The 23,946-nt window shown below is 28.4% G+C and overlaps 1 protein-coding gene across 1 annotated transcript in view; it reads left to right on the top strand.

The window, feature by feature from the left end:
• The window catches only part of LOC117176034 (rho GTPase-activating protein 39), a 69,360-nt gene that overhangs the window by 19,432 nt on the left and 25,982 nt on the right, over positions 1–23,946 (top strand). The window contains exons 4-5 of the mRNA XM_033366008.1: positions 17,875–18,042; positions 21,405–21,933. Coding sequence (XP_033221899.1) covers positions 17,875–18,042; positions 21,405–21,933 — 697 coding nt within the window. The remainder of the gene's footprint in view (positions 1–17,874; positions 18,043–21,404; positions 21,934–23,946) is intronic.

The following is a 23,946-nucleotide window of genomic DNA, read 5'->3' on the forward strand; positions in this document are numbered from 1 at the left end:
TTCTTAACGAACAATTTTTTTTTTCAATTGGTTATAAAAACACGTAAACTCAGAAGATGTGGACTGTGACTGCACCATACATCTAGTCGGGAGTGGTGCTGAGTGAAAACAGATGATTCGGAGCGATTCGCGCGCCATATGTTGGTCATTCTAAGGACTTATTGAACTACCCTCGTAATAAAAGAATGTTTCCTGTAACTTAATAATTAAAAAAATTTTAGGCTTTAGAATAATTTTGATTGATTATTATAAATATATCATAATTGAGAAAAAGCAAAATGATCTTAACAACTTGTAGAATAAACGATCTTTTTTAGAAGTTTAGACAAAGGAATTTTCTTATTTGTGATAATGTTTATCAGTACTGAAATCCTTTGGTGTCAAGGTTTCCGAACAATAATTATTCAATTTTGTTGGAATTGTGGCTTTCATTTTAAAAGTGTACAATTTTAAAATTGCGTCTCACTCGAACCTTGCATCTAAACTTGTTCAATTTTGAATATATTAATTTTGAATTTTAAGCATTGCAAATTTATAATGTTTCAGCTTTGATATTTTGAGTACCCGTGAAAAATTTTTTATAGCCTGGGCAATAATAATAGAATTCTATTTGTGTTTCCTACAGTTTTATTGTTAGTTTAATCAAAAATATTTCTATGCCGCAAACTTTTTTTTTTGCCTTGAGAGAGTTTTTGAGCTTATTATACGCTAATACAGTTTTCTAGCCATCGTTCAGCTTCATCAAGTTTGATTAGAGTGATGTCACTCTGTATTGTGTTCCTAATAAGGCTCAGAGCTCGGGAAAAAGTTATTTGTTTTTGAAGCTTGCTTCTGTACTCCAATATTTGGCGAAAATTTGGATTATTTTTTCAGTTCGAATATCGAAGCCACGGTCTTTGAAAAATTAAAAAACAGTACTGATCAATGGAAAAAGTGGAAAAGAAGAATAGGAGATAAAACGCGTCCCAAAAACGAAACAAATGAAATTTGATCGGCGTTTAAAAAAATGTCCGTTTCATTTTTAGAATATTGTATATATGTTTTCTCTCTCTCGCTAAAATAGAGTGACCTCCGAAAGTCTTTCTGAATTATTTTCGAACTGTTAATACGTCTTTTTATTTGCGAGAAATTTTTATTTAAAATTCTCCACATTCCTTCCAAATCTGAGAGCGGCACATAAATGATACGGTAATATTTTTAGTCTATTTTGGCCTGATGTCTTTTTAAGAAATATTATAGATAATTTCTTTATTAAATAATGGTGTCTTTTTTTTTATTAACTTTTTAGTATGAGGCTGGCTGCCGAATCGGAAAACCGGGAAATGACCGGGAATTTGCTTAGGTGGGGAAAAATGGGAAAGTGTTAGTGAATTTATTTTTTGTAGTTTGATTTTAATTCTTTTTTTTAAGTTCATTAGTTAGCTTGGACGAAGAGTTAAGCAATACAAAATTAAAAGCGTTTGAAATTGAAAGTTTTGGATAAAAAAGTGTTTAGGGGATCAACTTAAAGATATAAATTAATTAATGTTGAATAGTTGAAATAGTTACATTTTCAACCAAAAATATGAATTTTCAACTAAAATGAAGTCGCTGGAAGTTACAAATTTTCGAATTATACAATTCTGGATAGTTTATAATATTGGCGAATTAAAAAAATTCCCATTAATAGAAAATTCCTTAAATAAAATTTCCCACATGATAAAATGCCCGACATCACTGAAAAATTTCTGACCATAGTAAAATCCACGATTGATTACATTCTCGATTCTAAACGATTAAGAAATTGTTAAGTGCTATACTAAAAAATAATAAATCAAATAAAATGCTTTTATTTTATCAACATATTTGTTATTTCATGTATTACTTTATAATTTATTTATCATTCAAACAATTTTTTAATTGTTTAGATTCGGGAATTTTATCATTTAGAAATTTTCGTGTATCGATAGTTTTATTTTTTTTGTAATTTTTCAGTCTTTCCAATAAAGTTAGGATTTGAAAGTTACAATTTTAATTGTTGCATTAAAAAAAAGTAGTATGTAAGTGAAAGCGTCGAATTATGATGTATCATTTTTTAAGTTTTTAACTTAAAATTGCTTAAAATGTTATAATTTTGAACATTTGCAAAGGTTTTAATTGATTCTTCAATTTAGAGCATTGAAAATGATAACGTGGATTTATATTTTTTAACCAGAAACCTTTAAACTGTTCAATTTATAGAAGTTTGAAATTTTAAATGTGCTGTTTAACGGCTTTTAATCCAAAATTGTTGATTTGAAAAGTTATAGGGGTAAATTCTTAAACTTTTGAATTAAAAATGTCTGAATAAAACCTTTTTTGAGCTTTTATTTCGGGTAGGTACTTTAATTTATGGGTCAGTTTTGATTACTTCAATTGAAAAAAATTCTCAGCATCTAAAAGTTCGAATTTTTTTATTTCAATTACGTGAAAAATGTTCTTGAAGCGGGAAATGGCCAGGAATTTTTTCCCTCGATTAGCACATACACCCTGAATATGAGATTTGCCCCTTGTAAGGATATATATTTTTTGAATAGTGAACTTCACTCATTCGTTTTGCGCCTACTTGGCTCAGAGGTAGAAATGCGAGTGAGTTACCATCTTAACTTCTGGTGGAGCTATAAATAGGTGATCGCAGCCAGATGAAAAAAGTCTGGTGTATATCGTGCTGTACATCTACAAAATGTTTAGAATCTTGCATTACTCATACGCTAAGCGCTAAGCGATATTGGAGACCAAAGTACTTATACGTACAGTTTCCCTCTTTAGGTTGAGATGGCATTAAAATCAGATCAGAAACGAAAGAAAATGCAAAAATTTCAAGTTTTTTCTTCTTATTTTTTTAAAATTAGGTTTTGATTTCTCTCATGTAGAATTTTTGTATTTTACCATTTCAACGGCTTTAAATAATATCAGGTCTCACAGACCGGTGTTATTTCACCTATTGTGCCCTATATTCAGTTAAGGTCCCTAAAGTACCCTATTTTCAAGATTTGATTCCTATGGTAACCTTTGTGCGGCTCGTAATGTCATTTTTAATAATGTCTCTTTAAAAAAAATAACTCATGCTTAACATACCTATTTCTGAATTGTCTTGAATTCTTTAAAAATATTGCCAGTACTTTTAAAGATCACGAGAAATATTTAATAAATATCAATAATATGAAGATATTTTTAAGATCTTGGGGTGTTTGTAAAACTTCTAAGGTATTTTCAAAAGCTTTTAATTTGACATCAGTTTTTGGTTTTTGGAATTCACCCTGGATTCTTATTAATTTGTCCTGAATTCTTTTTAATTCTTTGGAATTCTTTTACACTTTTTAATTCACTTTATTTCTTATGTACTCAATTCTGCTTTATTCAATAAATTTTTTTGAATTTTTAAAAGTTTTTATTTAATTGATTCTGAGGATGAATTGATGAAATGATCAAAGTATTTAAAATATTTGAAGGAATTTTTTAAACATTTCTTTGCATTTTCAGGAGCTTTAAAAAATTTCAAGAGATTTCGCAAGGTTTAAGTAATATTAAGGGATTTTAATATTTAATGGATTTCAAAGTATTTATTCACAAGAAGTGAGTTAACACGTGGGGTTTCAAATATTTGGAGACATTTTCAAATTTTTTTGCAACTTATTTGTAATTTGCCCTGAATTCTTGTAAATACCATTGAATTCTCCTAAATTCACTCAATTTTACTCAATTTAATGGTTTTTAAACAGGTTTTCTTTCATTCATATTTGAAGTCTTTAAAACTCATCTTAAATTCTTAGGCATTTCATAAAATTATCTAAAATTCTCTTTCATTTTTCTAAACTTATTTTAAGCTTACTCAATTCATTGCATGTTTTTAATTGTTTGAATTCACTTGATTGTTTTCTAATCTTAGTTTGAGTTTTTATGAATTTTATTGAATTCTTCTTTCTTTTAAATTAGTCACTTCTTTTGTTTTTTTAATTCAGTTCAATTCTTTAAATTTTCTCAATTCTATTGAATTCAATGAATTTTTCAACTTTTAAAACTTTTTATTTAATCGATTTTGAAGCCTTTTAACCTTACTTGAATTCTTAGGAATTTCATCAAATTCTTCTGAATTCACTTGAATTTTTCTAAGCTCATTTTAAATTTACTGAATTCGATTAGGTTTTTTCATATTTTGAAACTGTTTCCAATTCATTTGAATTCTTTGGAATTGAACTTGAATTGTTTTACAGGCTTATGAATTCATCATGAATTTGTTAACCTTTGAGCGCGAAAAAAGTACATTATGAGCTTGAAAAAAAGTACCCTTTGGTCCTTATATTTTATCCGATAGGGACTGTGAGACCTAAAATATTAATTTTAGAAAATAGGTAAATCTGAAAAATTCTATGAATTCAAAAGATTAGTCATTCAAATTTCAAAAGTTAAAATATTTTTGCAGAATATATTATAGCGAAATAGTCTCGCGTTTCCATAACGCAATCATGCAGAAAATATGATAGTATGACACGTTACAAGTAGCACAATTTTAATTTTTAAATTACACAAAATTGTTTGTTATTATAATTCCAGTAGAAAGCCTGTGAATCCATCCATAAAAATCGTTGCGAGTGGTTCAATGACAAATCACTTAACTGCTTCCATTGAAGAATTCTTCAAGTACTGCATAATATGTTCCTTAATACTAGAATGAGAGAAGAAAATATTTGAAGAATTATTTCAGTTTTCTGCTTTACCGAAACCTTTATTTATTTTCAATTCTATCTTTACATTTTCAAACTAAACCTTTTCTGTTTTTGTTTGAAATGAGTGACAATTAAACATATTATTTTCATATGTATTTAAGTATTAAAAATATCAGAATTTCGTATCCATACAATACATCTATAAAAAACATGAGAAAACTAATCTAAGCAAAAATTGCAATTTGTGTATCTGAAGTAGAAAAGCAAACTAAATATATTTTCCCAAAACTTTTACAATTTCAAATTTTGCAAATTTCCTCACGGATTTATGTTTTAACTTATCCAAATTAACAAATCGAATATTAGATAAAATTCCGATTTTAGACAATGAAAGTTTAAACTTGTTTATTCTTGAATGTCTAAAACTGAAAATAGGTAATTTTGATCCATTCAGTTTCCAAAATTTATTATGCGATAATTAAAGACTTGCCAAATTTATTAAAAGCTTTATACAATTATTCCATTTTTGAATTTGCTTTATTTTGATATTATCGAAGTGTCAGATTGTTGTATTTTAAAATTTTCTAATTTTGGTTAGTTGAATTTTATGAAGCACAATTAAAAATTGAACTTACTTTTTAGTTATGCAATGTAAAAGTCCATTTGGGAATTTGCGAACTTGGACACTTTATTCCAAATTAGTTTTTGCGTTGAATATTTATTTATTATTAAGTTCACAAAATTGTTCAATTTTGAAGGATAAAATTTGTAAATTTAAATTTTGTAGTATAAATTTTCCATTCTTTGATTCGTAATATCAAAAATTTAAATGAATAAGGTTTTGTATTTTTACAATGTTAAATTAAAAATGGTTAATTTGTTTGAATTTTAAATGCTTTATTTAGAACATGCCGAATTTTGAATCCGTAAATTTGACATTCTTAATTTGTAAAATTTTTATGGTAAATTTAAAGTTCTGTAATATTAAAGATTTCTAATTTCAATCTAATTCTTCTATTTTTATAGCTAAACTATAAAAATGTCCAATTTTTAATGCTTTGAATTTCGAACTTGTACCACTTTAAATGTTCTATTTTCACAGTCTCAATTTGAAGGCCCGGAAATTGAAATTATTCAATTGAGATGGCTTCTGATTTGAAGTTCTATATATTGAACGTTTAAATCTAAAATTGACCAATTTTTGTATGCGCTTCAAATTGATTATTATTCCACTTAGAATGTTTTAATTTTTAATTAAGTTTTGAATACTTTAAATTCAAAATTATTAAGTTTTGAAAAATTGAATTGACCGGGAAAGAGCATATGTGTATTTACATAAAGTGGTGTAATGAAGTGTCTCGCAGTCATTGTTGTTGAAAACATTATTGGTTTTTGGATACCTTAAAATTGCTCTATTTGTTACATTTTAAATGTGAAAATGAAGTGTGCTGCTAACTTTAATTTGTTTCAATGTTCTTGCAAATACAGATTTTAAAGTATCTACTTTTGATCATTTTAATTTTGAGTTTGCACCAGTTATGAAGATCATTTTAAAGATTTCATAACAATTTTAAAAGCTTTTTTAAAATTTTAAAAGATTTTAGAGGATATCATTGAGTATTGGAACGTTAAAAAAATTTTTGGGTTGTCCGAAATATTTCGAGATATTTCAAGGGATTTATATTTATTTCAAGTGATTTTAACAGATTTCAAGAGATTTCAAGAATTAAAAAAAAGTTTTATTAACGATTTCAAATAATTTCTATAGAGACTATATAAAGAATTGTAAAAGATTTCAGACTTTCATAGATAATCTACGAATTTTAATCAATTTAAAAAGATTTAAAGGTCTTACAGTGGGTTTGAAAATATTTCATGTACACCACAAAATATTGAATTTAAGCAAAAAGGCTTTCAAGGAACATTTATATTTAATATGATTCATATCGAAAATTGAAAGAATATCTCAAAATGATCTATTTTATTTCAGACAAATATATGAAATATATCACTAAAAGGGTAAAATAAAGGTAAAAATTTCAGAAAAAACCGTAACTTTTCAATAATCTAAGAGGAGATAGTTATAGTCAATAATGAATTGTTTAAATAATATTATGCTTACTAAATTGCATCAGTTATTAACTCACGAAATGAGAAGTGAACAAAAATTTGAAGATTCCATAAAAAAACCGCAAATTTCTGGCATTATTCAAAGAGAATATTATTAAAAATAATAATGAATTGTTATAACAATTATGTTTGTTAATTTGCATTAATTGTTAGCTCACTCTAATTGAAAATTTGACAAAAAGTGGAAAATTTTTGAAAAAACTGCAACTTTCTATCATTATTCTGAGAAAATATAATTATAAATAATAATATATTATTTAAACAATTATTTCTGTTAAATTTGAGTTATTGTTACCTCGCTCTAATTAAAAGCTTAAAAAGAAGTTTAAAAATTCGGAAAAACTGCAACTTTTTAAGGCCATGTGACGAGAGGGTCACATGACCATACCTGGTCTTCAATTTTTCTTTCCCAACTTACGTCTAAACGAAATGAGGTATCGCTCTGAATCTGAAAGTTTGGGAAATGAAAGAGGAGGTAATAATGTACACGTCTCTGCTTTGTTCCGGTGGAAATTTTGAGAAAAAAATTTTTTTGGATAAAATACCAGTGGAAGTTTTCTTTCCCAACTTACGTCCACACGGAATGAGATATCGTGTTAAAAATTTGGCACGATAAATAGAAGGCATGCAAGAATATGTCTCTGGTCCTAAATAATTAGAATACTGGAAAAAGTTACTATTTTGGAGAAATACCGACCGTGCTGTCGTCAAACCCTGCAAGCAATTTGCAATGTTGTCAATGGGCTAGTTATGAGGTTTATATTGATCAAAGTAGGGCAAAACAACAAAAATCTCTCACGAATATTATACACAAATAATCCAACAACTAATGTTTTCACTTTTGATGCAAATAAACAAATTGAAATCATTAATTGGCACGTGTCTAACATACATATCAGCTGTTTCGGAGCAGCACTAGCGCAACGAGTAGACAATTTCGAAATTCTGCGGGTCTGTGGGTAAAACAGATTGCATGATTACCGACAGAGAAAGTGAAAAGTGAAACATCTGCTGTAAAGACTGCATGCGTCCGTCGATAATAATTATTTTCATAAATAAACTTTTTTCTTCCACCAACTCTTTGCAAGGCCACAAACGATCCTTTAATATTTATGAACATTTCTCGAAAAAAATTTACGCGTTATTCAAACTTTTATTTTTCGATATGGATGAAAAAATATTGATCTTAGGACTGACTTGATCAGCTGTTATACTCGTCACATGGCCTTAAATCCATTCGAAGAGAAAATTGCTAAAAACAATAATAAATTATTTATAAATTTGATTTAAACTTCTCGTTATCAGTATAAAGTAGTATTTTATAATATTGACGATTCTAAATAAAATGTACAAAAAAGGTATTTTTTCTCATGGTAAATACGTATTAAACTTAATGGGGTTGGCGGAACTTCTAAATATAATTTTTTTTAACGCATTGAGGAGGGGGTGGGGTGGATTTTTAAAGTATGGGGGTGATATGCCTGAAACTATGAAAAAATTGCAATGCATTCTGAGACCACTTTAGTTTACAATGAGGGCCTTCCTTGTTTATGATCAACTTACGAATTTCTACCTTTCAGGTAATTGTTCCAGATTGGGACAAAACTATACTTATAATTAAATCATTGGTGTGCTAAAATCTTGTTTTATAGATTTGGCCTTTGAGTTTACTTAATTTTAAATGTAGAAATCTAAAGTTTACTGCCTTTATTTTCGCAGATAACTTGAAGAATAGATACCAGTTTATTATGGTGTCTATACTCTATATAATACCTCTTTCTCATTAGCATTTATGGCAACTAACAGAGCTGTCAGAACATAGACAAAAGCCGTTGTAAATATAATGAAGTTTTCTGGAGTATAATAGATGAAATTACGAAATTTCGAGGGGGTGGGGCTTGAGCCCCCTCAGCCCCTTCCCCCTGGCTACGTCACTGATTTAAAGCTTCGACTGAAAATCCTAATTGAAAATTTTGACCTTACAAATAACGATTATCGTAGAGAATTACATTCCACATCTGTCTTTTGGTCTACCAGAAATTTTTATCTTCTTTAGTTTTTTAACAAATTTCAAAAACAAGTCTTTTTAAAAGTTAATTTTTATTTCAATTATTGAAAGTACATTTTTTAAACCAGCATAAACTTTAAAAAATCAAATAATGCTACAAATTGCTTAAGGAGGCTCAAACAGAATTATACTTCTTCAAATAATTCCTTTTGAGCCTCCTTGTGCAATTTTTTGCAGTTTGAAAAAATGTACTTTCAAATATTAAACAGAGACATTAAGCCATAGACCCTATATCGGTCTCTACCGTTCGGTACTTTTACCGTTCTCGAAAGTTCGATTCTTGGCCAATCATAAAAATTCAATTATTGCCTTCCATTTATTTATAAAACTTATAGGCATTCTTGTTGTGACAGAGATCAAACATTAAATCTCTATATAAAACAATATAAAACATTATTTTCTAAGCGATTGTATAATTCGTTTCACAAAATGTTTGAGCGTTTCGTTTATCGAGGCAAGTTTGAGCAAACGAGTACTTTCCGTGAAGAAGTTGCTTGAAACAGTATAGACAAGTTTTTCACGAAGGCTTTGTTAAAATAAATTGCTAGCAGGAATGACAGCCGGTCCTTTATTTCGAAAATGATCCTTTATTTCCTCTATTTCGGAAAATTATCCTCTTTTTCCTCTATTTTTAGCCAAAAACTTTAATTTAAAAAATAAAATTTTATTTCACATATCAAAACCAAAAAGTGAACATCAGGATCATATCAAATTAAAGGAAATTTATAATTTGATCAATTTTTCATATTTTAATTTCGCAATCTACAAAAACTTCGGGATAAAGGAAAACAAAAACGACAGAAGGGAGATTGGCTACAACAAAATGCCATAAAGATATCTACTGAAATTCTGTTAACAATAGCAAAGAAAAGAAAAGTTTAACAAGGTATTTAATCCTTAAAGGTCCCCTTTGGTATAACGTTGAGGTCCTCATGGGGTTGTTGAAGACCCCAGCCTTAATTTTTTATTGCGTCGAAGCTTTTTAATATTTTAGCGTGAAGTTTGTTTGGGCATTCCCTTAAGACTTAAGTGTCTTGTTATAAGATAATTTTACTTATTAAATAATTTTTTAATTTTAAGACAATGCAAAAAAAAAATTAAAAACTGAAGAAGTATGAACTTCGTAAATTTCAATATAAAGCGTCAGGGCACTAACGACTCCATGGGGACCCTTAAGGGTTAATACCTTCTTCTTTTCTGGAGAAGAATATTCTTTTTTACATTCTCATCAGAGAAGGTATTAGATTTGTGTAAAATTTGACCCCCCCCCCAGTTTTTGTCAAATATCCACGTTGTGAGACCCTCTGAAACCGAAAAACAGGTTTTTACGAATGTGTCTGTCTGTATGTCTGCCTCACTGTGAACATGATAACTTTCGAAAAAATTTATCTATTAGATTGCCCTTTGGTACACTCGTTTAGTATCCTAAACTAAAGGTCAAGTTCGTTAGACAGCCATTTTGGATAAAAATTAAAAAAGTGGGCACATTTTGAATATTTTTGAGACCACTTTTTTAAAAATTCCAACATTCTCTGTACGGCTATAGTATTCAAAAAGTTGAACAATTTATCCTAATGACTTTTATTGAACAATTAAAAATGACCAGAGTTAGAGCATTTTCAAAATAAAAAGAAAAACAAATTAAAATGAACATTTTAAGCCAAACAACGCATGATACGAAAAAAAGTCAAGAGAAGAAAAACGTTGATTTTCGAAATTCCTACAAGATCATGGTAACAATTCTTTTAATTTGGTCAAAAAGTTGAAAATTCCAAATTTGATCGTACCAAAAATGTTTGAAACCACATTTTTTCAAGATTTGAAAATTCTATGTACAGTTGTTCATAGTACTCAAAAACTCAAACAATTTGTCCCTGTGACTTTCTTCTATAAATAGAAAATCATCAGAGTTAGGGCACTTTCAAAATCCAAAAAAACAACTAAAATGAACATTTTAAGCCAAACAACACATGATAGGAAAAAAAGTCGAAAGAAGAAAAACTTTGCTTTTTGAAGGCCCTACAGGATTATGATAACAACTTTTTTAATTTGCTCGAAAAGTTGAAAATTCCAAATTTGATCCTACCAAAAAAAAGTAAAAAAATCCACATATTCCATTTTTTGGTTAAACTATGCAAGATACGAAAAAAATGAAAAAGCTCAAATTCCACGCACTGGAAAAAACTACAAATTCATAATGAATCACTTTTTGATACAAGTTGCGAAAAAATAAACAAACTAAATGTGTGGAAGACGGTACTCGGTACAGTAAAATGTGCAATAAAAAAATGGTTTGCCTAAATAAGATCTAAATTTTTGATTTTCACATTTCTTTGATAGGGCACGTGCTTTTTACATTCACACTATAATGAGAAGGTATTGGTTTCATACGAAAAATGACTTTCGCGGATTCCATCAAATATCGACGTTTTGAGATTTCCTCAGAAGGAACAAAAAGTTTTCAGGTTGGTATCTGTCTGTCGTTGTCGTATGTATACTGGATGTCTTTGGACCGACTAATTGAATCGAATTGGGCTTTGGCACGCAGGTTTAGGGGCCAAAGATTTTTAAATTCCAAGTACGGCTATTTATAGCACACGAAAATGTTAACAATTTATCTTGATGGATTTTTTTGATAACAAGAAAATTATCACAGTTATGACTTTTTCAAAATACAAAATGAAAATGAAAATTCTAAACCAATCAATGCACGTTATAAAAAAGGCAACAAAAGGAAAACGTTACGTTTTGAAGAACTTACAAGGTCATCATAACAGGTTTTATAATTTAAAAAGAAATCGAAAATTCATCTTTTAATCGCACAAAAAATACTTACATTCTCATCATAATAAGAAGGTATTGTTTTGTGGGAAAACTGACTATCGCGGATTTCTTGAAATTTTCACTTTTCGAGAATCCCTAATTCCCAAAGAAACCGGTATTATCGGCCTTGTCATTAGCGTCGTTGTTGTTGTAGTCTGTAAACACAGTAACATTGAAGTAATTATTTTATTGAATTTCCCTTTAACACACTTTATAAGGACATGAAAAGAAAGGACGATTTCGTTAGCCAGCTATTTTAAATAAAAATGCAATAATTTGGAGCATTTTCAAAATTTTTAAGACCACTTTTTTAAGATTTGAAATTTTCATATAGTACTGTTTATAGTGCACAAAAATATGAACAATTTATCCTGATGACTTTTTATGATAACAACAAAATTACCAGAATTATAGCGTTTCCAAACTTTAAAAAAAAAAAAATAATAACGAAAAAGACTTTTCGATGTTATTCAACGCACCACATGAAAAAAAGTCAACAAAAGAAAAATATTAGTTTTTAAAAACCTACACGATTATCATAACAACTTTTTTAAATTTGTTAAAAAATCGAAAATGCAAATTTTTGTCGCACAAAAATGATGTATTATTACATTCTCATCATAATGAGAAGGCATTAGTTTTATGTGAAAACTTTCTATCGCTAAATAATCTGAATAAATGTATTATAAGTTTGATACAGAAGTGTTAAACGTAATATAGAAAAGTTAACATTTTGGACAAAATCGAGTGCGAATAACGAGATACGTGATGAGAATGTGTTCGCTAAAGCCGAAGAAGCTTTAACAAAGGAGAATTCACAATCATCAAATTACAGTTGTCGATGTTTGGTTCGTTAACCTTAATAGGTTTGTGCACAAATGTGGGGCAAATACACCTTCGAGCGCGAAGCGCGAGAACCAACAGTCGCGCACCCTAGGCCCTATACTAGTGATACTAGTATAATAAACTATGAAGTCGTAATGCGCTATTAAAATTTAGAAAAAGCTCGTTAGAATATTTATTTTTATTGATAATATGTTTTTTATTTTAAGTTGTAAACTCTAAAAATTTCATATAAAATAACTTGGCTGTAAACTGTTTAGCTACAACTGATGCTAATTCAATAAGACAAGTAGCATTGAAATTGTTAGAATCGCAAGTATATAGGATGCGTGAACTCAATAATAAAGGCGTAAGATCCGATTAACCCATTCCAATAAGTATAAAAAGAGTGCTAGGAGACTGTGCTTTACGATTGTTTAAGTTGTAACTTATTAAGAACATTATTATTTAAAGAGGTTATATAGTTTCATTAATTTTTAAAGTTTATAATAAGACATTTCTTCAAAGATATCTTATTTTTTACTGACTTCACTCATGTAAGTTTATTAGTTTCTGATGTAAATGGTCATGTATATACGTCCATTCGCAGATACGTTGTTTCCCACTGACTTCGCTCTAATTTGATTTCTTTATTTATCCTATCCTTCATTTAAAAAATTTCCTAAAAAAGTCCTCTATTTTAAAAAAAAGTCCTCTATTTAAAAAAAAAATCCTCTATTCCTCTATTTTAGAACGAATAGAGACTGTGATTTCTGTGATAGGTGAAAACTGCGAACGATACATTTTAGGCGCACGACTGATCTTTCATGCGTGTGTATGTCAAGTGGGGTCTAATAGGGTCGCATCGGAGTCGGAACTCGTGGAAGACGCATGACGCATGGAGAACCACAGTTATTTGCTTATTGATTTATATAAAAAAGCCTTTGCAGTAAACTTCTCTATACTTTTTTGTAGAACTTCTTCGAATAAAGTTTTTATGTACTCAAACTTTCCTCGTTAAACAAAACGCTCAAACATTTAGTGAAGCAAATTATGCAATCGATTAGAAAATAATTTGTTATGTTGTTTTAAACAAAGATTTAAAGTTTTATTTTTAAATTTCATAACAGGGATGCTATTAGAAACATTGCCCCTAAATTGTATAAATAAATTCCAAAAACTGTGGATTTGAACAAGAGTTAAAGACGAAAGTTGAATTAAAAATTGACATTCAAAAAACTTTTTTTTGCAATTTCAGCGTGGCCGCTGGACCGGGAAACTGGGAATTTTATGAAAACGGGAAATGACAATGAATTTATTGGTTGGCCGAGTATTTTACAACATTTTTAGAATAAAAAATCGGTCAACTTTTTTTTCAACTCTTTTTAAAATAATTAGTTAAATTGTGATCTTCTTTAATTATGATATCATTCAGTTTAGATTGTCTAATTCGAAAATCTTTCACTTTAAAAATTTTCCATTTTATATTTTTAATTTTCTGTTAAACTTAAACAATTATAAATTAGAAGCATTTAGAAGATTTTTGATAAAAACCATTTTTAGTTGATAAAATGTTAATATAAATTAATTCATGATTTTAAAATGAAATTTTACTTTTAGAATGAAAAAGTCTTAATTGTTAAACAAATGTAAAACCTCGATTGAAACTTTATAAACTATTTTCAATTTTGAAATATTTGACTGTTCATTTTAAATAAATTTGAAATGATTTCAAATAATTTAAACGTAGTGTTTATGTGTATCGACCATATATGGCTATTTGTACCAAAATTTCGATGCAAATAGCGCACGGCCTTATTAGAAAGCAAATAGATTTTGTTAGATTTTGTACTAAAAATTTCGAAGCTTTTTAAGAATTTTGAAATTATTTTAAGGAAATTTTTTCAATTTTGAAGGATTTTAAAAAAAATTTATAGAAAAATTCGAATCATTTTAAAAGATGTTTAGAAGTTCAGAAAATGTTTTCAAAATAATTTAAAATTTAAAAGAATTTCAAACAACATGTCAATGCTTCAAGATTTTGAAGTAAAATTTTGAATTTTGAAACCGTGTGTTTACTTAAAATAAATGTAATTGTTCAATGTTTAATGTTTCTAGCTTAATATTGCTTAAAATGTTATAATTTAAAAAAAAAACTGTAATGCATTGATTGATTCTTCAATTCAGAGCATTGAAACATATAGCTTGGATTTATATTTTTAGAACCGAATGCATTTAATTCTAAATTGTACAGTTGAAAAAGTGTTGAAAAGCTTCCATTTTACACGTGTAAATTATGGGACATTTGAATTAAACATTTTTGAATGAAAAAACTGTTAAACTTTAATTTGTAAAGTTTAAAATTCAAGAGTCATTTGAGAATTATCTCATTACACACTCAGTTCATCAGTGTTTTGTCGGATATCATGCAGAATAATTAAATGTTAATCCTACCAAGATAAATGTACTTATCAACTTGTTCTATTTTCTCATGATTTAGGACAATGTTGCACATTTTTTTCTCACCTTTTCATTTAAATACTACCTTTTTTGTTTTATTTACATTAATTTTGAGGCCCATCTTCTTTATGCGTGTACTCAGTTTGCTCAACATTCTTTGCAAATCCTTGATTGACTTTATAGAAACGAATTAAAATTTAATATTTGGTGAACAGTTTATAAAATTAAGAATGCCGATGAACAATTCTATGAATGGCTAATAATGGGACAAACGTGGTCACAGGCGGTACTTCTAATCTGAATTTTTATTGAAAAAATGGGAAATAAATAAGAGTAAAAATTATATTTTGTATATTAAAACCGAAAACATATGTAACGGTATTTTTCTTAAGCGGTCGTTTTACTTTATAACTCACTAGTGCTATATATGGTTATATTGAGGTATTGGCGCGGGAGTGTAGTAGGTGGATGGCGAGGATTTTTGAAACCTTGTCCTTCGTCCCAATTCGAAAACTTTTCTGTGCTCGTTCCTATGTCACTGCACATATAGGTTAAAAATGCAGCTGCCTCCGTAACTAACTTTCTGAAATTTGGAATTACAGAGTTAATTATCATAAATTGAGGCAATTATTAATCAGCTCGATTACTGTATCCCTGTATATATGACAAATTTAATTGCGAATTGAGTCTCTTAATATAATCACATTACTATACTCCCATTGACATCATATTTCATGTACGTAGGGTTGGGAATCAGATTTATGAAACGTGAAGTGCAAATTTTTACAGAAATATCAAATAAAGCAGAATTAACAAGCACCAATAAGATCTAAAATGATCCAGGCTTGACATCCTGATAAAATACCCTGGTTTCGTCATTGCGTTTTGACATGTTGGAAAAATTAGTGAGCACGAAGAGTGAGCATTGTAACGTTGGCAACTTTTTTGCCAATGTTTTTGATTGGGATTTAAAAAAGATAAAAATAAAAAAAAGACGAGAGAAAAATAAGGAAGAAGATTTTGTTGCCTCTCTTTCTTTCCTCTTTTTTTATTTAGATTTTAAAAATTTTAATGGAGAAATTTAAAAGTGTGGTGTAAACATTTTAGCCTTAGATTCATACTTTTTAAAGATTTTTTTTTAATTAAAGAAAAGTTCGTAATGAGATTTCTTCTGTAAGTAGCAAAAATACCGCGCTTATTATACTTTTTTGTTTTGATTGGCAGGTTATTAAATTTATAGAATTTTAATTTTGATCGGCTTTCATTAATCTGTAACTTTCATTTAAATATAAGATTTTATTCCAGCAGGAATTAGAAGTAAAGAAAAATATAAATAATTTAACATGGTGTTTAATGTCGCAATAACGTATTTTTAAAAGACATTCTAGAATTATGAGTCTTGCTGATGTCATTCATTTTTAACACTGATCCGTTTCGAAAATGTTTACAATTACGATTTCGGCAACTAGTTTAATTTTGAATGTTTACAGTTTAAAAGCATACAATTTTGAATATATATGGAATTAAGTCCATGTTGAAGATTTGGAATTGAGGATCCTTAAATTTTTAATGTGTGTAATTTAAAATGATGTTTTTTTGAATGTTTTTTATAGTTCAATTTTGAAGATCTAAAATTGAAAGCACTTCATTTTTTTAAATTTATGTAAAATCTTCGAAATTGAAGGAACTTCAAATGTAAATCATCAGAATTGCAAAATCTTGTATTGCAAAACCTAAAACTTTCATCGCTTTTAATATTTAACTGTAAAAATTAAACAAATCTAAATTTTAACCGTTTAAAATTCAAAAGTTTTACGATTTATGAAGAGTTACAAATGAAATTGTTTGAATTTAAAATATGTATAACTAAAAACTCTTAAATTTTGATGATTTTGATGGTTGTACAAATCAAAAGTGAAGTTTTCAATTCAAAATCTTCCAAATTGACGAAATTTCGAATATAAAGTATCAAAATTACAGGACTTTAAATTATAAAACTTAAAACATGCATCATTTTAAATTGTCACAATTAAAAACTCTTCAATGTAAACGTTTTACAAATCAATGTTCTACAATTTTGAAGAGTCACAATTAAAAGTTCTGAAATTTTAAAGATGTATAAATAAAAATGCTTAAGTTTTGTTGATTAATGAAATAAAAAATTCAAGTTTTAAATTATAAATCTTTCAAGCTGAAGATATTAAAAATCTGTAGAATAAAAATGGCATAATTTTTATTTGTACAACATAAAACTTGCATACTTTTTAATATTAGGTTGTCACAATTAAAAAATCTTATTTTAAACGATTTACAAATCAAAGTTCTACAATTTTGAAGAGTTACACTGGAAAATTTTTCAATTTTAATGATTTGCAGATAAGTTTGATGATTGGAAGGTCAGAATTCAAGAGTTTTCAATTCTAAATCTGGAACATTGATGAAATTTTAAATGTAACTAATCAAAATTTGAGGATTTTTTTATTGTGAAACTTAAAAACTGCATAATTTTTAATGGTAAATGAAAACAATCAAAAAAATTTAATATTTTCAAGATTTACAATTATTCAAAGTTCTGCCATTTTCAAGAGTAATAACAGAAAATTCTTGAATTTTCAAAATATAGAATTGTAAACTACTCAATTGTCAAGGTTTATATTTTAAAGGTATGCAATTTAGAACATTTTTCTTAATAGTTTAGTTTTGATGATTTAAATGTTTAAATTCTTCAATTTTAACGATTTGCAATTTAAAATTTTCCAATTTTGAATATTTTTTTTTTTAATAATTTGATTCTGAAGATATAAAATTCAAATTTATTCAAATTTTACTTCAATCAGTATGATTTCTTTCGGTAAATTTGTAAGCTAACCACCTTGTTTCTCATAGACACTGAAGCAGAACACAGAACCAGCAGGTGGTGGAGGAACGAATGATTCTCAGAAGCAAAATGAGTCAAGGAGGAAGGAATCCGTTTCGACTCAAACCCAAACCCCGATTGTTGGAAGGACAGGACGTTTCAATCATCATGAAACTCCCACCCTGGTAGCTAATATGGTAATGTACTGCAGTTTCCTCTAAAATTTTAGAGGCACACACTAACATTACTGAAAAGCCGACGTGAATAAAAATCTCGATTAAAATAGGCAGTTGTAAATCAAAGTTTTGGCTAGTTGTAAAAGCAAGTTAGAATATACACCTACATAAATCAGGGTGGTCACTGGACCGGATAACCGGGAAATGACCGCGTTTTTGTGTCTTGAGTAAAAAAATGTTATTTCTTACATTCAAAATCGTGTACATTGTATTAAACCCAGTGTTTTTAAATTGATAGATTATAAAGATCATTCGAATATTCGTTTTTAAAACTATTAGGACTTCTAATAATAAACTAATGTTTATTACAATATTTCTACATTGTTATTGATAGTATTAGAAAATTAATTTTTCTGAAGTAATTAATAATAATTGCGAACTATTTGTCTATAGAGCCGTGCATAAGTTACGTAAAGATGTTTTCTCTCATTTTCGCCGACTAAATTGTTCACTAAAAAATGTAATAGTTAATATTTCAACGAATAAAAGATTTTCATTTTAAATAAAAACCCGTTGAATAGAACCGAAAACAAAGAATTTAAAAAAAAATCAGTTCTCTACCAAAATGGATTCATTTGTAACCAAAAAGTTAAATTTTTAATTTAAAAAATATTAAATTTCTACCCAAAGAAATTATGTTTCAAATAAAAATGATGAGTCTTTAACAAAAGTTGAAATTTCAAACAAGAAAGATTTTTCAGTTAATATAAAACAAATTTGATTAAAAATGTTGAATTCCCGAGTTAAAAAGTCGAGCTTTGTACAATGCAGTTGATATTTCAACTAAGAAGAAGAATTGTCTACCAAAAAAGACGGATTTTCGACTTCCTGACTTTTCAGTAAAATAAACGTAATAGTTTATATTTCAAATTCAAGAAACATTTTAATAAAAAGAAAACAGACGCATTTCGCCAAAGAAGATGAATTTTCGACAAAAGCCTTGAATCCTTAAATAAAACATTCATTTTAAACTAAATAGTTGCATTTTGAGACGAAAACATTGATTTCCTACCAAAAAAATACAAATATCCAAGTAAATACTTTATTTTTAACAAAATATTTAGATTTCCTTTCAAAAGGGTTGATTTTCTATTAAGAAAGATGAATTTTCAACAAAATAATACATCTTTCAATAAGATAATTACATTTTTATCCAAAAGTTATTTTTCATTTAAAAAAATTAATTTTCAACCAAAAGCAAACGAATTTTTAATGCAAATAGTTGAATTTTTAACTGCAAATACGAATTTTCTACAAATTACTTGAATTTTCAACGAAAAGGTTCATTTTAAATTGAAACACATTAATTTCTAACCACACACTTGTATTTCTAACCAAAAAACATTAAATTTCTACAAAAAGAAATACATTTTAAAACTAAAAAGGCGACTGTTCAACAAAATAGGTAAATTTGTAATCAAACAAACTTGTAGTATTTTGTTCTTTTTTTATTTCTTGACTGAAAATTCATTTCTTCGATATGAATAGTAAAAAATGGCTCATCACTTTTCTTTGTGCGTCAATAATTACAAAAATCTTACGACTGATTGGAAAAATATTCTTAGAGAACTTACAAGCTGGTTTATGTTCAGAAGCTGGGAAGTTAGCAGTCTTCGAGGTTTCGAATCATCAGAGATGCAAATTTATAAATTACGTAAATTTAATTTTGTAAATAAAATTTTTATTTTTATATTTAAGTCTACATTTTCAGGAACAGTTCATAGAAAATTCGAACTCGTCGTAAAAAATCCGAAATTTGACCATATATTTTTCATTGAAATAAATTTCAATATTTCATTTTCTTCTTATAATCGAGACCTAGCTACAAATCGGTGACTTTTTTACACACAAATTTTTTCCTTGTATTCCCCTGCGTTCAACCTTTTTTCTCGATTCTAAAAAAAACTTCACCTTTCCTCTTTAAATATATATTTGAAAATATCATTGTTCTTTTCACATCTACAAAATTATTCTCTTCGAAGATAAAATGTGCTACCGCGTGTAGTAAAAATTTAATATTTTTTTCATCGCAAGTATATATTACAATTAATATAATTTGTTTAAATTTAAATTCGAAATGTGAATAATACGTTTTTCGAATTAAAATAAGATTTCTTGTTATGGCTCTAATATAAGGCAAGGCTTATAGCACGAGGTGCGTCCATAAAAATAATAAAATGCATCTGTATAAAATTAAAGCACTTTTAGAAATTATTTATATTGCAAAATAAAAAAAAAACAATATATGGTAACACAAATATAAGTGGGTAAGTGTAACAAGTTTCAAGTGTTGAAATCTATAGGCCATTAAAAAAACACTCTTAAAAAAATGTGTAGCTGAAACATTTTACAATATATATAATTGGAACAGTTAAGAAATAGATAGGAATTTTAAAAAGAAGTGTTAAAAAGTGACCAGTTCTCAATTGAAGTGTACAAAGTTAAATAATTTAAAAATGAAATATTTCTACTTGATAAACTGTACAGTTAAGTGTTCTAACTTTAATAATTTTAACTCAAACGTTCAAAATTGAGCCACTTTAATTTTAAATCTGTTGAGGATTGTTGAGCTGCTTCAGATTTCTTTTTTTTTAAATCTACCAATAAAAAATACAAATATTTTTACGCTGAATCTGTAAAAAATGTTACCTATATTTAATTCGAATTTAAGGGTATTGAACCGTGTAGTTTCAAATTTAAATTCAAGTAATAATTATAGTAAGGACGAAATGATTATTGATTATTGAGTAAGGATGGTATTTTTAAAAAGCAATTTTTTTATTGATTATTTTTTGTCGGAGTTTTTTGTAAAAAAATTACACTCTTTCCCTTTTTTTAGTTTCTTTTGCGCTGTGATCCTTATATGTGGAAACAATTTTTCATTGTTCAATTTTGGCATATTTCAATTTTAAATTTTGAAATATGTCGATACTCAAATTGTGCGCTATGCGGATAATCATATGCCAAAATTTCAAACAATGTTGGGACTGGAATTTAGGAATTTTCGGAAATACGAGAATGACAGCTGGATAATAAAATTCAGACAAGATTATGGAAGTATATAGTCATTATTTACCATTTTTCAGGGTAGTGAACAAATTGATGAATAAAATGTTCTGTATTTGTGAGCGGAAAAAATCATGAGTTTCTTATCCTTATCTTATCATAATTTTAAAAATAATTTTTTCGAGTGAGAGCAGAAAGTATTTTAACATACTCCTGATATGTATCGATAAATAGTCTAGAAGTCATTCTCATATCTTCAATTAGAAATCATTGAAATTCGAATGATTTAATATTCCTGATTTTATTTTTTGTTCCAGCAAATAAGTAAACCTCACAGCATGAATCCTGGAGCAGGAGTTGATCTTAGAACCTCACCTCCATCTCCTTCTCCGTCATCGAGGCGTCATCATCATCACCACCATCATAACAGCAGACATCATCATAGGCACCATGATCAATCATCCACTCGACGACATCATAATCATTCTCAGGACTCGGGACGATCGAGCGATAGTTCGGTCTCCCATAGTCGAACTTCCCTGGAGTCGACGGGTTATAGACTGCTAGATTCACCCCATCGACACCAGCATCAGCAACGAACCATTGCTCAGCAACAGGTCATATCTTCACAATCGTCCAGACAACCTAGTGGTAGCTTAGAGATTAGATCTCACAAGAGTGGAACCCTCGAGGGCGTCAAAAATCAAAAGCTACTAGCTTCCGTAGACTCCCAGCCTTTAGGTTTATCCCTTTCGACGAGCACTCCTCTCTTCAAGAAGAAGACATTCACCGAGCCCCAGCGAGAGTCCAGAGCTGGAAATTTAGATTTGGATAAGAGTAAAAATGGTAAGAATTTATTACCTTTTGCAGTATTTGAAAGTAAGGTGTCACTTTTTTTTGCGTTATTGTTAGAATGACAATATCTTCTTCAACTCGATACCTCCATGTCGAATGAAGGAGTTTACCACTTACCAGAGTGCGCGATCTGTGCGGCCCCGAGTTCTGCGAAAATTCAAATTTAATATACCGGGTGGGCCATTTTAATTGACGCATGTAAATATCTCTGATGGTAAGCCAGAATCGAAAAAATTGTTTCGACAAAAGTTGTTCATGAAAATGGAAGCCACCTAACTGTAACCTTGGGGGTCAATTTTCAATGTCACTTAAGTTCAAAATCAGTTTTTTAAATGGGTTAAATGTTGAAAAATCGTCCAGAATCTGTTTTCTCTGAACTTTTGAGGATTTATGGGCGAACAGATGTTGGGTGTGCTTGTTTACCGTGAGTCCTCTTGCATCAAGGCCAAGATGATCAAGGTCGCTGGCCCTCAATTCTACCAAAACACTTGTTCGGCCATAAATCCTCAAAAGTTGAAGAAAAAAAAACACATTCTATACGATTTTTCAACATTTAACCTTGACCTTCTGAAGGTCACTCTACAAATTAAAAATGATCTTTTCGGGCGTAAAATTTTCCGCTTTTTCCGTATCCGGTGTCAAAGATAGGGTTTTCATTTTTAAAAACTGACTGACCTTCAATTTACTTTGAAAATTTACCCCAAGGTCCTGAAAAACTTTTGCCGAAACAATTTTTTCGTATCTGGCTTATCAACAGACATCTGCGAGCGTCAATCAAAATGGGCCACCCGGTGTGAAAATAGCTTTTTAATACAAATTATTGATAAAATTTTAAAGTTAATTCGTAAAATAGAGTTAAAGTGTCACTCATTCAGTTTGAAAAGTAAAAATTTAATATTTTAAGTAGGGTCAGTTTTTATTGAATAGTTCTGAATTTCACAAACATAAAATTATTGTTTACTGAAAGAACGTTTTAAAATACATATTTTCAAAAGAAGTTTTATATTTTTATAGTGAAAAATAAATACCATATTTTCAAATTAAAAAAAAATTGGTTTAGAGAAATATCGTCTTTTTTTATATTCAACAGTTTTTGATTAAAATTTTATCGTTAGAAGTTTCTTTCCTTTGTTTGAAAATTTTACTATTTTGTTGACAATCTGTCTTTTATTTGTTTTTGTTTTATTTTTTGCTAAGGACTGATCTTGTTTATTTGAAAAATTCCATGCCTTGTTGAAAACTCGTCATTTTTGCTTGAGTTCAACGGCTTTTAATTAAAAATATATTTTGGACGATATGAATATTACATTTTACATTGTTTTTGGTCGAAAAATCAATTTTTTGTTAAAAATTTATTTCATTTTTTTAATAGGGTTGTTTCGCGATTTTAGATAAAATAATTTTTTATTACATAATTTTAATCTGAATCGAAGGTGCGTTATAATTTTTTTCTTTTGTGTCGTTCAGCAGAAAAAAATTATTAAAAATCGAAGGCCGTAAAACATTTATTCAAGTTGGTGTCACGTGGGTGTCACGTGACTCAGAGCAAAGATATTATAAACGTAGATGTGGTACCTGGTGTTAGAGTGGGGGAACTATATATATAGGACAACACCTTTTCTGCCCTATCGAGGTGCTGCCCTCGCCGTACTACGAAGCCGAATTCTTGTTTTCTCATTCTTCGTAAAATATGACGGTAAAGCAGTAGAAACATTTTTTTAGGTTAGAAAAGTTTGGCATGTATCACTCAATTTTTTCAGATCTGAAACTTGAGCCAGGTTTTCTGGACATAGTCTTTTTAAAAAATTGTCAAAAAATTTGTCTCGAAAAATATAATTTTTTAATTAAAAAAAAGAAACTAGAAAGAAATTTCGAGATAAACCAATGCTAAAAAATGTGTATTTGATACATTTTTTTATTGGAATAATCAAATATTTACACCAAAGAAACAACTTTTTTAACGTTTAAAGTTTTTGAAAATTATTGTTTGAATTTAAAATAACA

This window comes from Belonocnema kinseyi, chromosome 7, assembly GCF_010883055.1.
Source record: "Belonocnema kinseyi isolate 2016_QV_RU_SX_M_011 chromosome 7, B_treatae_v1, whole genome shotgun sequence".
Classification (NCBI taxonomy): domain Eukaryota; kingdom Metazoa; phylum Arthropoda; class Insecta; order Hymenoptera; family Cynipidae; genus Belonocnema; species Belonocnema kinseyi.